Genomic DNA, 16,003 nt, shown 5'->3' on the forward strand with positions numbered 1-16,003 from the left:
AAGCACAACAAACTGGGCCCATATGACACCACTCACAGTAACATTATATCCAACAGTTCGTGCGGTGCGACACACACAAGACGCGTCCATACAGCCTTTGTGCATTGGTGTCTGCTTTTCAGGTACTCTTCCGAGGCACCTTGTTCACAGCGTTGTTGTACTGCCCCCTCCTGACCTTACAGACTGATTTGCTAACATTTCTTATTTCCATTTTAGCCGATCCAAATTTCCGTTTCAATTGCAGAGGAGTATAGCTCATTCACAACACCGGTCATAGAGTCTCTTGCTTTGGACGGCTATCCTACCAGTGAGGGTTCCATATCCGAAAACGTATGTGCACAACTTTCTCTTGTGAAATTCAACAATTTTAATGATTTCAGGTTGCTGCTGTGAGTGATAGCGGACACGAACTAGAGCCTTACAACCGGCATGTCGACATACCCATAACATTCCTCCCTTTGCCGTCCGATTTCAACCCCACGGATTCTTGCCATTGGTCAAGGTTGTTAGAGCAGATCCAGCGCTGGCTGGTTAACATACCGTCGGATTCACAACATTGGACGTGGGGCCGCGACGCATTCTGGTACGCTTTTGTAGCTACTTACCCAGACTTCCCAAGTGGAAGTTGGTTGACGTGGGACGCGAGAATTCCCCTCCAGGGCCGGTTCATTGAACAGTGGCTTGAGGACGGAGCTGCAAGTGTATTAGGTGTGGATCACAGTTGCGAGGGTTTACTTGAGCAAATATGGGCCGAGTTTTGTACTCACGCAATGCTTTTCCATCCTGAGCCTTTGTTCTCAGTTGATTGATGGTATATATACTGCATATCATGTTAAATTGTGTCGTTCCATAGCATGTATTGTGAATACTTGAAATGTAAAATGTAGTTTTAACATTACTTGGACACTCATTGAGCGCGTGTTCATATGTTTTGATCCTGGCAAACTTCGATGATATGTTATAATGATTTGTTTTCCTCCTATGGACCTCCTAGCGATATACAATGTACATTAAGAATACATAAGGCTAACATCCAACAGACTCACGGCTCAAGATATCGACTATACAAGTGCTATTATATATGACTGACAACCAGGGGTCACCATGTGTACGATCTCCAAATCACCTAATGATGATGTTACCACGATGTTCCATTGGTGATTTCCCATGACATTGACAAGCTATCCATAAAGTGGTGTGAGACACATAGTTTTTGATTTTATATGAATTTCGCTCAGAATACACCGAGGTTGGCATCTGCCGTACATGTAGATTATCCTTCCCGCGCTATGTTTGGTCTGCAAATTACGTGTTTTGCCGTGTACACCAAACATTTGTCCGGTGATTGCTTCCTACGGTCGCTATCACAGGTGATCTGATCGGGTCCACCCACCCACACAGCTCACCTTGATCCTTTGGTTGAAATTCATGCTTCGGGCCGGATCAGCCCGACACCCAAACACTCAAACACTTGCCTACAGTTTGCCTCGTCAAAAGCTCCGTCAGAACATAGACACTTTTTCGTAGTACACACCATAGCCCCATTGTCCATTACCCACGTCGACCAATGACTCTATCCCTTTGAGCGCTAACTCGCCGTGTAGTGCATAGATGAGCAAGATGATCGATCAGCGCCTTATCACCTGACCAAAGATTTACGAGTTCCAATGCCTAGAGTCATGGGCCACAAGGACGGCGCATCATTAGTCTTTAGTGAGCTGCGAAAGGTTGAATCACAAGATCTCTACAACCGAATTCACTCCATTGCAGAGGATGCCGCTTTCATAGACCAAGTCTATCGATCTTGCGCCAGACTTCCCCTCATCCATGAGTGTCACCGTCATCACCTCACGCGTCTACCAGCTAACATGTGATGTGGAGCATGGTACACAGACCGTGATACTGTAATTCTCCTTACTCTTGATTCATGTTGCAGCTCACGAATATCGAATCCACCTTGGTAGGCATCAAATGAATGCGCATATTTTCCACCGACGGACACCGGAAACTGGAGCTTCAATCTTCGAAGGCCCAATTTACACGTATTACCTTCGATTTGTGCGCACAGAGGGTTCGTGTGCCACTTACATCGACGATATCAAACTGTATAACGCGTGGGCCCCAGACTGCTTTTGGTGGATTCTATGAGAGCAGATAAACACATGCCAGACGCACTCTCTAAAACCGTTCCAATCTGGTGTGCAGTAATAAATCGAGCCGTTCTCAAAACCACTCGGAACATAAATGTGGATGCGGATGCTTGGAACACGAAATTGTACACTCCGCCTGGGGCGGTCACTGGTCAGCGCACAAGAACATGATCAGATAGAACAAAAGTTAGATCAGTGGGCAGATGATATTGCTGTCAGTCTTATTCTTCTTTAACCCTGAGTCTTAGGCATCTGAAATTGTGGCTTTGTAGGCTTCTTTCTACGTACTCCCGAAACTGCAATACCCCATCCGCCCGATCTGGATGACGCCCAGCACCACAATATTCCCAAAATTCCCTGATTCCGATGCTGAACAGCGATTCTACCCTATGCATCTGCATATCTGATGGTATGGAGAGACACATTACAGGTTTTGCATATATTCAGGGATCGGGGGATGATCACGAGCTGTGGAGTATGGTACATATCCTTCATTAAGTTCGGCCGTTATTTTTTATACAATTTACGCGACAGGGCCTCACCCCTGCTCAATTCTGGAAACACAGACCCTCCGCGCAAACTGTAATGAACTACCAACCCTCGTTCAAGCCCTCACATCCTTCCCAAATACACTCTCCACCCGCACTGATTCAAATTCTTACACGTCATTTCGTCCCATACCCATTCAACACGTTCATGGTAGACTCTCAATATGCACCACTCATGACATTTCCTCACCAGGTTGGTCATGACCCGAGAAGGACTATCATTCGCTGCAGTAATCAGCAACCATATCCATGAGCAGCTGTTTTGTGGTTTGGGGCATTGCGATGTATACTGTGGTTAAATATTAATACATTGTCCAAGACTGGTGACCGAATGTGATAATGTATATACATATATACTAGGGTGGTACACTAACGTACAGCGTCGCAGACAGTCCAACAAAATATATGCACAAAACGTAAGAATTTCCTACTAGGACGCGTATGAATGCGACTTGAAAACATGACCGTTGCGCGTAGATTTGCGCGAGAAAGAAGCACTGCATTGGTCGCAGAGGTATTTCACCTGCAAGTGCACTTCCTCGACATGTCGAACAACGCTCTCCCGTTTCATGGGGGCTCTTCCACAGTCGCCCCACGCACATGATATGACCGATTTTGCCGGCCCATTCACCCCGTGCATCGACAAATGTTTTGAAAGGTCTGAAACACTGATATATGCGCCACATGGTATCCCCAAGCCACTGTCCCACAAGCAGATGATGTGGTCAGAAAAGTCGGCAGCTGCGGTGGGATCATTGTGTGGGACCTGTGAAATACCACACCGTCAGTAGTTGTTGGACAAAGAACCAGTCTGATGATCGACTAAGACTAACGGGTAAGATGGCAGACATGTGCTCTTGTGGTTGGAGGGAGAACAGACAATGGTTAACGTGAAAATTTTGTTGGTGACTACCAGTGCTTGTGATTGCTCACTTTATAGTCCGAGCGGTATCTAGCGGAGGCTAGAGTAACATCTGGCCATATCTCTTGGTGTAAGGGTGATCCACCCACAATATCGAAATAGAAGCTCGAAGGCCCTATCAATAGAATTGAACTTCAGGAAAGTTCATCATGTCCGTGGCTAGATGTTGGCTTGGCGATATTAATTAAAAGAGGTGAAAGGGTCGCGGAACAACGTACTGTACTGTACTTTCAGATAGGCGAAGCTTATCAAAAATATGGCTCACATATTTTTCCGAGGGTGACAACGACGGTTGCGGCTGGCAAGGCCAAGCAAGAAACAATGAAACGCCAGACTAACAGATTTTGGCAAAGGATCACTATGCGATGTTGTCCCCACACAGGTCAAGTCAGGAGAACTTGCGATATGCGAAAAAAAACAAGGCCCGATGCAAATACCTCTTATGGGTCCACCTGAATCCAAGTATCGCGGGTGGTGACGGAGTGGAACGAACGGAACAACGCTGCTAGTGCGGCGGTCTCGATTTGCTATGCCAGGTTGGATATTTGTGGCATCGCATTACAAGAAATTGGCCACCAGTGGCAAATGTGGAATCATTTTGCGTAATGGTAAATAGAGGTTCGTTTGTGCATGCACATGGTTACTGGCGGCAGGTTCCCGACAAGCACCTGTATACGGCATATGTTGTATGGCCAGATCGGTCGGATGGTGCCCTCCTGAGCCTCAAGATATTATTTTCTGTATCATACTTGTGGAATGCACGATAACCTACAATTTTGTGCGACACATGCAAGGGGAATCCAGTGGTGTTTTGAGCTCATTCATGGTGAATTTTTTTTCAGCAAGTGGTTGTGGTAATTTGATCGCGTTGGTAGAACATAGAGTGGCTAGGCACGCATCGTACTGCATCCACAGGAAGGGCATCATACCCGTAAATACACCGAGATTATCAGAGGTAAAGTTTGGGGCTCACGGTGCGAAGACAATAAGACTTTTGGGCGCTTTGGTCGTGATCCGAATGTGTAGGATGGTGTTAGGGTCACCGGCTGTCGTGCGGCTTATCAGTTATCGTAATTCATAGAACGGTCAGCTTCGCGATGGCGGCTCCATCAGATGGTCCGGGACCGTCCAGTTTATTGAGCTCACTCAAGGCGAGCTAGTGACGATGACAATTTAGAAAATTCCTTTCGAAAAATTTAGCAATGTGTTAAAATAGGAAACCTCTAGTCGCTAATCTACCGGAGTGTGTCCAAAACAACGCATTGATTTGCAGCAGAAGGGCTTAGGTGACTCGTGAGTCCAGGCTGATTGACCAACTTAAGCTTGTGGATGTAAAAAGGACATTTCCTGCCTGGTTCAGAGTCCTAAACGGGTCTTCGATTTAATTGAATAGTTGATAGGATTTTGAGGGATGCATTTAAGATGTTGACTATCATACACATGTATTAACATTTTGGTGAAGCTGAAGGGATGTTTACTAAGACCTACGTAGTTCCCGTCTTTGACGGAAGTATCCCGTATGTGCTTCCCAACCACAGGTACTGTGCAGAAGGTCAAGATTGAGCGCTAATTGACCTTACAACGCTGACGTACCAGCATACGCTTCTGTGAAGCCATATAAGGCCGGAGACGGGTTGTGTGGGAGATAGTGGAAATGAGAATACTACATGTGCATGCACGTCAGCCTTAGCCCATCATGGAGATGATAGAGGGGACTTTCACTCCATTTTAATCCTCGCTGCGTTACCCGAGCACGAACGAACGATTAACAGGGCTTTTTCGGGCCGAACGTTGAACATGTAAGAATAACACCCAGCCGTGAACCTTAGGTGATGTGTTCTGACAGCTGCGGCCGCCATGCGGGCAATGTTGGAGGTGCTGTTTCGTGGTGAATCTGTGAGGTTAAGGCGGCAAGTGTTGCAGGACCCTGTTCAATCACAAAGACGACAAAAAGGTCAATTAATCCGCACATTATTTACGCGCTCCGTCTTCGTCAGTCAAAAGCTCCTGTGATACTTCTTGTTGCCAATGATATATGGGCGGCTGCGTCGATAGGTAACCTATTAATATTCCTAGGTTTTCAAAGTAATGCGCAAGAGTTTACCATGACATTTTGATGATCATTGGTAGTCCAAGTAGTACCCGGCTTCGAGGAAGAATATGGTGGAGTGGCGGAGCTACCAAGAAACCTACTTGTCAGCATCCGTGTGAGCAGGTGGGAGCAGATTATAAAGTTTGGTGAAGTTGTCACAAGCAAACCAGTTAACTACTTCTCGAACCAACAAAACGTAATGCGTTCTCGGTAGCGACACGACCGTTATCGATTGATCAGCCGCCTTGACCAAATGGGGCAAGTATCCATGTTAGCACACCCCGACTCCTTCCTGGATGGAAAGCGACATCAGCGCTTTATCACCCAGAGGTTCACAAGTTCCAACGTCCAGAGTCCTAGTCATGGGCCACAAGGACAGCGCATCGCTAGCCCTAAACGAGCTACGGAAGGAATCGCAAGATCTCTACAACCGAATCCATTCTATTTCAGAGGACGCCGCTTTCGTAGACCAAGTCTATCGATCTTACTCCAGACTTCCCCTCATCCGTGAGTATCACCGTCCTTACCGATCACCGTCCTCATCTCACGTATCCACAAGCCAATATGCGATGCGGGGCATGGTACACAGACCCTGACACCGTAAGTCTATTCTCAGTCCATGTTGCAGCTCACGAATATTCTTGCAGGCATCAAACGAGCGCGCATATTTCAAGTCCACCGACGGACACACCGGAAATTGGAGCTTCAATCTTCGAAGACCCAATTTACACGTATTACCTTTGATTTGTGCGCACGCAGGGTTCGTGCGCCACTTACATCGATGATATCAAACTGTATAACGTGTGAGCCTCAGACTGCTCTTGGTGGATTCTACGAGAGCAGGAAAACGCATGCCAGACGCGCTCTCTAAAACCGTTCCAATCTGGTGTGCAGTAATAAATCGAGCCGTCCTTAAAACCATTTCGAACTTAAACGTGGACGCGGATGCTTGGAACACGAAATTGTACACTCCACCTGGGGTGGTCAGCGCACAGGAACATGATCAGATAGAACAAAAGTTAGATGGGTGGGCAGATGATCTTGCTGTCAGTCTTATTCTCTTTTAACCCCGAGTCTTAGGTATCTCAAATGGTGGATTTGTAGACTTCGTTCTACGTACTCCCGAAACTGCAATACCCCCTCCGCCCGATTTGGATAACGCCCAGCACCACTATATTCCCCAAATTTCCTGATACCGATGCTGAACGACGATTCTACCCTATCATCTGCATATCTGCTTCGAAGCAGGTTTTGGACGGTATAGAGAGACGTATCACAGGTTTTGCGTATATCCAGGGATCGGGGGATGATCACGAGCTGTGGAGTATGGTACGTATCCTCCGTTAAGTTCGGCCGTTATTTTTGATACAATTCACGCGACAGGGCCTCACCCCTGCTCAATTCTGGAAACACAAACAGACCCTCCTCCGCGCAAACCGTAATGAACTACCAACCCTCGTTCAAGCCCTCATATCCTCTCCAAATACACTCCCCACACGCACGGATTCAAATTCTAACGCATCATTTCATCCCATACCCATTCAACACGTTCACGGTAGACTCTCAATATGCACCATTCACGACCTTTCCTCCCCTCTCGGGGACGAGTCTGCAGTGGTCTATCTAACCAGCGCAGATCACGCACCACCCGCTCTCAAAGACCATCCACGCGTCCTATACATCCAAACGCCTCAAGGCAAAAAAGGCCAGCATCACTTCCTACACACCGTCCTCCCACAAGTGATGCCCTTTATCTTTCTCCACCTCCGGAATACGCGTCGCATCTGCATAGCCTGCGAAACAGGCACTGACACGAGTATCGGTGTCGCCATAGCAGCTCTCACGAAGTTCTTCGACGATTCAGGGGAATTTTGCGGCGAGTATGAGTACGAACGGGAGGGTGTCCTTTGTACGTCCTGCCAACTATCCCCCTAAGCAATTGTTGATTGACGACGGATGTGCATTCGAATAATTAAAGCCAAAGACGACATCAAAACTCGCTTGCACTGGATAATAACAAGTTGTCCACAAGCCAACCCTTCGCGCACCACTCTCAAACGCGTCAACGAATTTCTCCTCTCGCCCCCCGAATTCCTCCTCTCACATCAAAAATTCCTTTCCCCATCCGCCGTGTCAAACCCATCACCCGATGAGTCATGAAGGCACGAGAAAATACTTCCAGGGCTTAGGCTCTTGGAATATCAACACGCGAAAGCGCTTTGGAGCAAGGTTCTGAGGAAGCAATGCATCATCGGAGATTTGCGCCTGAGGAGGGAAATGGGGAGAGGTTGGTGGATACGCCTGGGGCGCATGCGAAGAGTTGGCGACGGGCGTTACGTGAATGTTAATGAGGTGGTCAGTACTCGTTTTAAATTTGGGGCGATGGGAGGAGGAGGGGCGTACCTGAATTCAGAAGTGCATCAGATGGTTACTTCGCAGACTGGATTGCGTTGACATCGGTTTTGACTGAGTCTCCTAACGGCAGTCGTCGAATCCACAAGATTATTTCACGCAGAAAATTAGATTGACTGATGAAAGGTGGACGACGCACCACTTCCTACACACGGTCTTGACATACACCTACGAGTAGATCCGCGTTTATCGACCTTCCCGCGATGTACACCTCCGCCGCATAATGGAGGTGAGTCAGGAACAGCTGTCTACATGATAGAATGTAGCATGTATAAGGGAGAAGAGAACACTGTCTTTATGCCATTGGTCAAGAGAAGCAAAGACAGCGAATGTACTAAAGAGACATACTCAGCATATCGAGGATGATTAAGAGATAGACGATTAGCATCCTGCCAAGAGGCATCACCCTCAGAATGCCTTGTTAGGTTAATCATTGATTCATTTCATCCACACCTCGAACTTTGACCGTGGAATAGGTTGAGTTTGAGCAGTATCATGTATGCACTTCAGGGACGTAGAGCGCGGCACACTCGAGTTGAGAAACCTTAGCTAAGAACATTTGACGAAGGAAAGGTATAGGTACATTAGGCTGCTATTGCGGTATGATTCAGATCGACATTCCTACTTCTACACAAGGGTATAACTGGCATGCAAGGCGCTTGGGCCATCGAGTTGTCCGTCCAATTATCTTTTGCTCACTTTGAGTTAAACGTAGTATACAAGCGGGTTGAGCTCAAGCGTGCACTTCCGGTGTACCAGGGCAGGTCGTCGGGAGTGCCAGGGTCCTAGCGCAGTAGCAGGGGTCCTGGCCCGTAGTAAGTCTTGCATGGAAAGAGCCGTAGCCTCCCGCCATAGAGCTTTGGTTCCCCTTGCAGTCCTTCCCGTTATACCGGTGGTGCGACAGATGAGAGACTGCTCGGAACAATTAAACGAATGCTCGCATGCAGTGCCGCATGCACGCCAAGAATGGAGCACGTTACCTGAAGTAACCTGGTCCTGTATTGGCATCAACCTTGTAATACGCCAGCCTCTTCAAGACATCTGACATCATCGGTCGCTGTCTCGGGTCTTCATTCATGAGCTCTCGAGCTATTTCGAGTAGCGCGTTGCGATCCCTGGATGGACTACACATGTAGCACAGCTCGTCCAACGTCTTTCCACAGGACCACAAGTCCGCGCGGATTGCGCTGTAGAGGCCTTGACCAGCCGCGACTTCAGGCGCAAGATATCCGATGGTACCAACGATGCCGCGGAACATTGTTTCAGTGCCTTTGACGCGTACATATCTGTTGAAGTCGATGATAGACAGGCGGCCGCCATCGGCGGGGAGGAGGATATTTGGAGGCTTCAGATCTAGGTGCGCCACGCCATGCTGATGCATGAAGTCAACAGCTTCGAACAGTTGCTCGGCCACAGGCCATAGGTGCGCGCCGGCGTTGGATAGACTGGTAAGGTGGCTGCCAGCCATAGGCATTGATATGACGTTACCCCCTTGCACCGACCAGATTTGGACTGGCGAGATGGTGTGGTTTGAGGGAGATTCAATTCCCGTGAGGTATCGCAAGATCTCGATCTCCTTTTGCCCCTCTTTCACGAATTTGAGATATCCTTGTTGAGAATCATCCTCGATATTTGACACAAAGGCGAGGAACGGATGCTGTAAGATGTATTGTCAGTGTTACTATATTGTAGATTGCGGTGGTACGCACCCCAAATACAATGAACAAGATCTGGCAATCCATCCTTTTCAAAATACCTTGAATGTCATCAGCATCAAAGACCCCGAGATCATCCTGAACGCCGCTGGCTTCACGATTTTCTTCGAAGACGGAGGCCAACGTCGTTCTCGGTGTTGTGTTGTGCTGAGCCTGTGACGTAAGAGAAATCAACTCGAAAGCGGCAACCTTGATGTCGGCAAGGCGTGTCGTGTTCTTTGGATCAATTTTGCCTGCCAAACTGTCGAGCTCCTGCGCGAGGTTGTACATCTCACGAAGGAATGCGACTGCCTCATTGGCCATTGTAAGGTCGAAATTTTTCTGGACAATGAATACCTGGCCTCCGTTTAGTAATAAAAAAGCGACAACAAACAGAGCGACATACCTTTCTATCTGCACCAGGCTGGGTAACGATATATCTTTCGGCAGTCAAATTTTCACGGAGATAAATTGCCACAACAAAGAATTTCTCTCCGCTTGGCATGAAACATTGTCCTACGCGCGCAAGAGCGATGCCTTGAACTAGCATGCGGAATCGATCGGACTCGCTTCTCTGTGAAACCACTTGACATATCATGAAGGGGCAAAGAAACGACGTAGACGAAACCATGCAATCGCTGGCTGGGGAGAACTTGCACCAGGCGTTGCGATTATCCCGAGTATTCAGGAAGATGGGAAATTCCCAAGGCGTCTGCCTGAGAAATTCGTGATGGTCAGTTGGGCTGTAACAACGAATTGATCCCACTTACTCCTTGTATTTAAAATGTCCACTACGATGGGAAAAGAAAGGCGGCGATATAAAATGCACAGTGAAATTGCTAGCCTTCTGGGAGGAGGAGGAGTCGTTCACCAGAAGAGCGCAATCTTGGTGATAAGAACGGAGGACGCTGAAGAAGGCTGCGAATTCTCGGGTATCCTTCACATCGACGGGGTGGTCCTCAGTGGGTACAGCGGGTAAAAATATGTTATCAAAAAGTGCCTTGTAACTGGAGGCATTTTCCAGGTCCCTTGTCGCATCCGGGAGGGGGATGAATCTAGCGGGTGTGATCGGGGTGATTGACCGGTTTGAACCTGATAACAACCTCGGAGAGTCCGCATAAGATGGCGGGTCGTTGTTTGGTACAGCGTATGTACGCGCTCGAGCCAGTCGATCCTCTATGTCAGCGATTGAATCTGGTCGTTCTTGGCTATCAGTCAGCCAGGTGCCACCGTCCAAGTTATGTTCAACGTCTCGCGCGGTCCATGACTGCAGCTTTGCTACAGTGACTTGCAAGTGACGAAAAAGCTCTTCATCTCTCTTAAGCACATTTTCAATGGCCTCCTCTGAAGCAGAGGATGAGAATGTCAATTATTAACAGACGAAGCGGTGATGCACCTTCAAGTTGCGGAGGCTTGATCACCAAGTAAACATGATCGTTTCTTAGTTCTGATCCCAGTACTTTCAAAGATCTATCCGGTAACACTTCTATCCAATTTTGCTCATCCAGACATTGTTGGACAATGTCGATGTCGTCCAAGACGTCGTCGAGGATTATTACAGGGTTCTTGAATTTGTAGAACTTGCATTGCTTATACGAGATCCTCTTCAGGACTGGATGAGTTTCGAGATAGCGGGACTTAATGTATTCGAAGATATGCGCGATTCTACTGTTTGCAGATACTGAAATGAAGCAAAGTTCGTTCCCCATGGCCAGCACGGCATAGAAATTAACCCTGGCCGACTTGTCCCTGCGTGACGTAAGTTGAATGCATAGACTCATCGAGTGCAAGTACGAACATTTACAGATTGTAGCAACGACAAAAATGCGCGCGTGGCGAGATGGTAGCACTGATGCAGCCTTAAAGGGGCGAACAATGGCTACAGGCGGTGACGCGGACGTTCGATCGTTGCTTTATTACAGTTGTCATAATAATTCGTTGTTAAACACGTCCCATCAATAAGGTGACTTGTGAATAAATAAAGTTGAAGACGACATCAAGACTAGATTATAACGAGTTGTCCACAAGCCAACCCTTGCGTACCACTCTCAAGAAATTCCTCCAAAATTCCTTTCCCCGTCCACCAAGTCACGAACGCAGAACGACCTCGGTCCCCGAAACACCACTATAAACAACAATCCGAAACTGAGCATGCACCCCAGCATGGTACGTCGAAGGCACGAGATAATATTTCCCAGGGCTTATACTCCTCTTGGGAATATCAACACCCGAAAGCGCATCAGAGTAGGGCCCTGAGGAAGCGATGCATCGTTGGAGGTTTGAGGAGGGGAAGAGTGAGAGGTTGGTGGATACGCCTGGGATGCGGGAAAGGAGTTGAAGACGGGCACTGTAGAGATGTGAATGGGGCATTCGGACTTTGGAGTGGAGGAACGTACCCGAATTCAGAAGCGCATGGGATGGTTACTTGGTACACTGGATTGCGGTGATATCGATGTTGACTCAGTCCTCCGACAGCAGTCGTCGAGTCCCTAAAATTGTCAAGACTTGTTTGAGGGTGAAAATTGAAATTGATTGGACGTACCATTCCCCACGGACGGTCTTGACATACATCCCCGCATCCTCCTGTGGTATCGCCTTTATATCAAACCGAGAGGGGCTCTCTACCTTGAGCGTGAATTTTCCCATCTGGTCCGGTTCGTAAGTCGATAAGATGATTGTGTAGTCGCCAGCTTCGCGAGATGAACAAAATAAGCCGCGTTTCCCTCCGGGTAAAAGGTCGACGTACGAGCAAGATGAGCAGCGACACGCGCATGCCCATATGTATAAGGCCCAGAATGAGCCACCACTTCTTTCTGACTTAGTTCTGATATACGCTCGCCTTGCGACCACACGGCTGTGACGTTCAGCGAGATATCCCTAGTGCTCTGCGTGGTGAGTATAACTTGTGTCTTGTTGCGCTTGTCAGTACTTGTACTTGTGCTCGGCCGTTTGACGATACTCGTACTGGCATTGTGCACCCGCAGGTGATATTGCGGATTCACCATATACGTCGGATGCGTGCAATTACCCCCAGCCGTTTTATTAGTCCACACGCCGTCGATCTGGCATCCATCAGCATTGTTGATCAAGTGGAACGAATGAGAGGGGTACCTTCTGCATATACCTCGTGGGCGGAACCCTCGTATCCCAAGACACCATCACATCCGACGAGTAAGCATACGCAGTGACCGTGAATCCGACTTGTTCGAATTGACCGTCATAGCAGGCTAATATGGAGAGCGAGCCTGAATTTGGGGTTTGGAATTGGGAGGTTTTAATGCGTGAGAGAATATGTGAGCTGTTTGTGTAGTTGCTCTGTACATTACGGTGCGCCTATTGTATCAATGTGATATACCGCGGAGAGGAAGAAACGCACCTTGAGCGCAACATGTTCTGAATCTCCCAAAACCGTATCATCCTCTTGAACATTAATCGCGATGTATTCATTTGTGCGGCGGGTGTCGCAGAGGTGACGCGTTAAGAGTATCCATATTTCTGTTTCTGTTTCTGTTTCTGTTTCTGTTTCTGTTTCTGTCGAGTCCTTTCCGTTCTTGTTGGTTTCGTTTATGTGTGAGTGATGCGCGGAGTCCTTAGTTTTGTGATAGTTCAGTCGGAGGTGGTGAGTAGAAGCTGTATCCGAAGCGCGTTAACGCTGTACAAAGTGAGTTGAGAGCAGACGTACCTTGTGAAAGATTTTCGGCATTTTCAGGCTGCCATGATCTGTGGATTCGTTGGAGTAAGACACACGTGTGAGATTGAAGACGCACCCATGAAACGTGACACAACTCCCAAACAGACTCGGGTTCCAGCTGATATACAACCCCTCGAACGTTGCGCATATATCGTCCCAACGGATATCGAGAACCCCTGTTACATATGTTAAATCTACGGGTAGAAAAGAATAGGGGACTTACTGGGACAGCTCCCACTACCGCTGCACTGGCCGCACTCCGAAGTACATAACCTCGAATCAAGAAGCGTGACCCAGCGCTCATCATTCGTTTCTTTGATATCTGCACAGGTGAATACCTGACTTTATTTGTGGGAGGGGGTATCTACCTGTGACAGCATAATCATGGGAAGGAAGAAGCTTGACGCTGTGTATATTGTAATTGAGCGGCGTTTTATCGTTTGTTCCGACTGTCATCATACAGTCCCCTAAAGCAGGTGTGAGTATGGTTGTGAAGTGGATGGAAGGGGTGTACCTCGCAGGAACGCAGTCATGACGCGAGACCATGTGCGTTCGCGTTCAAAAGATGCGCTTTTGGTTGTCAGTGAGGAATTTGTTAGAGGTGGATGAAAATACCTTTGGAGATCGAGGTGTTCTGGGATCCAGCCTGTAAGGACACTGTGGGGCGTGAGGAGGTGGGTGAAGTAGGGTGGGGGGACTTACTGGAGGTCTATGGCAGAGTTTCTTTGGGGTATCCAAGTCAGTACTATACGAAGGGGGAGGGGTGACTTACGAGCCGAGAAAGTCGTATCCGCCCATGAGTTTCATGTACTGTTGCGGGTGAGGATGTCATGATAGATACGAGGAGGGAAGTACAGACTGCTTTTTCGACGAATGAAGGCCATAGTTGATTCTTTGGGCCCGTTGATATTCCAACGAGTTTGTTGTTGGAGTCAAAGGGGAGATGGTCATCGATGACTGTTTGAACTAAGCGTATGCTCTGACGGGTTGTTAGTACGAACCTATCTATAGCAGACTTGAGAATGATGTATAAGTTAGAGGATAGGGACTCACGCGTCTGAAATCACCATTGACGAGGACTTTCAATTCGTATCTTCCGTCATTAGAAGAAGACAAAGAGGAAAGGAGTAACTGGAGAAAGTTAGCGAGTGGGAAGGGGAATTGTGAGACATACGTTTGATTTGAATCGTATGTTGTGTTGTATGCATACTGCGATGGAAGCGCATACTGAGCAGTCGTTTACTATGGTCTGGATGATGTCTGATGGTAGGAGTGGGAGTGATGAATTTGGGTAGTCTGGACGGTTCCATGTATACTCAGGGGTTGGGAGTGATGGCTGGCCGTCTGGGTCATTGAATGGAGTTGTATATGAATCGGATGGGGATGATGTTGCCAGAGGGATTTGAATGTTGTTGATGACGGATGACTTTTTGAGAATTGAAGGTTCTGATGTGGATTAGAGGATACGGTTTAGTATATTATTTGATTACTTACGATGTGAAAAGTAGTCGGTTGATAAGGGAGTTAGCTTTTTGAATTGCTCGATCTTTCCAGCACGACCTAATGCCTTGGCAGCGTTGGCCCGGCATTTTGGATCCGCAGCAGTACGGTGAATGCGTAGAAATTCGTCCGCTGCTTGTAAATAAAGCTTGAAAGCGTTGTTCCAGTCTTTTGCTAGTTCAAATTTCGCTGCTCTGGTATAAATGTTCTTTGAAACTTCTAGCTTGCCGACAAATCCCAAGACATAACTTACCTCCGCTTCCGCAATGTCAGTCATGTTGATGCCAAGAGATAAATGAACAGTACAAATAAATAATAACAATCTTGTTCAGTGGCGCGACCGCCGATCACGATGCGGTTCACGCGGTTGCCATTGGATGTGCTCTTTGCGCAAATGCTGCGGTCATCCTCATCGGCACGATTACTAGGTGTACTCGTGTTCACGCGGATGTTCGTCATTCTCACCCTCTCCCTACCTTTTCACCCCATCGCTGCCTCCCTAGGCCTTGACTTACGAATTTCGATCCTGCTTGTAACTCGTGTCGTGCTTCCTTTTGGACTCCAGAACGAGAACGAATTCGTTCTTACTCTTAGAGCGTAACGTATCTGGTTCCTAACATTCGAGTTTGCGTTCGGATCCCATCGACGCAGCATAGTATTCGCAGTTGATTGGGTTCAAAACTGCACTCGTTCTCATGCTCTTGCGTATGGTTGTCATGTACACTCGCGTTTACGTTTTTTGGACGACGTGTATGACCAAGTTGCTGATCGTCATATACTTACACAGACGTTGTAAACTGCAATCGGAATAGGGATGGCGGTAGTGGTGTGGTTTCTTGGTGTATTATTATCAAGATGTGAGTCCCCATCGTCTCCCCAGTTCAGGAACAGGACGACGTTCTTTTGTGGCTGCCACTACACGATGTCGGTCCCCTTCCCCTTTCAGTACAGACAGGACTGGGGTAAATCATCTTGTTGCTGCAATGCAGCGTCT

General features: G+C 47.8%; 5 protein-coding genes across 5 annotated transcripts; 3 read left to right on the forward strand and 2 right to left on the reverse strand.

The window, feature by feature from the left end:
- Positions 1–34: 34 nt before the first annotated feature.
- On the forward strand, positions 35–689 carry HD556DRAFT_1197637 (uncharacterized protein; the record flags this gene model as incomplete). Its single annotated transcript, XM_041296310.1, has 3 exons — positions 35–157; positions 217–330; positions 381–689. Coding segments are annotated over 3 exons (546 nt in total), but the record flags the coding sequence as incomplete, so codon positions are not given.
- Positions 690–2,350: 1,661 nt separating this feature from the next.
- Positions 2,351–2,978, forward strand: HD556DRAFT_434049 (uncharacterized protein). Its single transcript, XM_041310585.1, has 3 exons — positions 2,351–2,364; positions 2,423–2,630; positions 2,717–2,978. Exons 2-3 carry the CDS (start codon positions 2,517–2,519, stop codon positions 2,900–2,902), a joined length of 300 nt encoding a protein of 99 aa, XP_041160600.1. The 5' UTR covers positions 2,351–2,364; positions 2,423–2,516; the 3' UTR covers positions 2,903–2,978.
- A 3,096-nt stretch (positions 2,979–6,074) lies between these two features.
- On the forward strand, positions 6,075–7,872 carry HD556DRAFT_1442994 (tRNA A64-2'-O-ribosylphosphate transferase; the record flags this gene model as incomplete). Its single annotated transcript, XM_041306540.1, has 7 exons — positions 6,075–6,219; positions 6,272–6,312; positions 6,360–6,472; positions 6,527–6,758; positions 6,817–7,041; positions 7,096–7,621; positions 7,691–7,872. 7 exons carry the CDS (start codon positions 6,075–6,077, stop codon positions 7,870–7,872), a joined length of 1,464 nt encoding a protein of 487 aa, XP_041160601.1.
- An 865-nt stretch (positions 7,873–8,737) lies between these two features.
- Positions 8,738–11,747, reverse strand: HD556DRAFT_1370351 (uncharacterized protein; the record flags this gene model as incomplete). The annotated part of the gene is made up of 8 exons (XM_041302923.1): positions 8,738–8,877; positions 9,009–9,036; positions 9,105–9,781; positions 9,834–10,175; positions 10,225–10,534; positions 10,589–11,162; positions 11,215–11,560; positions 11,739–11,747. The coding sequence occupies 7 exons, from the start codon at positions 11,745–11,747 to the stop codon at positions 9,009–9,011; spliced, it is 2,286 nt and encodes a 761-aa protein (XP_041160602.1). The 3' UTR covers positions 8,738–8,877.
- HD556DRAFT_1536193 (uncharacterized protein) lies at positions 11,709–15,310 on the reverse strand. Its single transcript, XM_041309623.1, has 19 exons — positions 15,263–15,310; positions 15,004–15,217; positions 14,684–14,955; positions 14,563–14,640; positions 14,369–14,470; positions 14,282–14,319; positions 14,212–14,232; positions 14,125–14,166; positions 14,024–14,079; positions 13,878–13,976; positions 13,733–13,831; positions 13,586–13,685; positions 13,501–13,538; positions 13,195–13,448; positions 12,930–13,133; positions 12,565–12,880; positions 12,361–12,508; positions 12,215–12,307; positions 11,709–12,165 (listed from the first exon to the last, which is right to left on the reverse strand). Exons 1-19 carry the CDS (start codon positions 15,284–15,286, stop codon positions 11,907–11,909), a joined length of 2,457 nt encoding a protein of 818 aa, XP_041160603.1. The 5' UTR covers positions 15,287–15,310; the 3' UTR covers positions 11,709–11,906.
- Positions 15,311–16,003: the final 693 nt, after the last annotated feature.

The sequence above is a fragment of the Suillus plorans genome (assembly GCF_016647745.1).
Source record: "Suillus plorans strain S12 chromosome Unknown HD556scaffold_26, whole genome shotgun sequence".
Lineage (NCBI taxonomy): Eukaryota > Fungi > Basidiomycota > Agaricomycetes > Boletales > Suillaceae > Suillus > Suillus plorans.

Coding starts and splice junctions, on each gene's coding strand:
- HD556DRAFT_1536193 (XM_041309623.1), bottom strand. CDS start 15,286: ATGACTGACATTGCGGAAGCGGAG. Junction 13,977..14,023: donor CATGACTGCGTTCCTGCGAG/GTACACCCCTTC, acceptor CACCTGCTTTAG/GGGACTGTATGATGACAGTC. Junction 12,881..12,929: donor CCACGAGGTATATGCAGAAG/GTACCCCTCTCA, acceptor GATGGATGCCAG/ATCGACGGCGTGTGGACTAA.
- HD556DRAFT_434049 (XM_041310585.1), top strand. CDS start 2,517: ATGCTGAACAGCGATTCTACCCTATGCATCTGCATATCTGATGGTATG. Junction 2,631..2,716: donor ATCACGAGCTGTGGAGTATG/GTACATATCCTT, acceptor CTGGAAACACAG/ACCCTCCGCGCAAACTGTAA.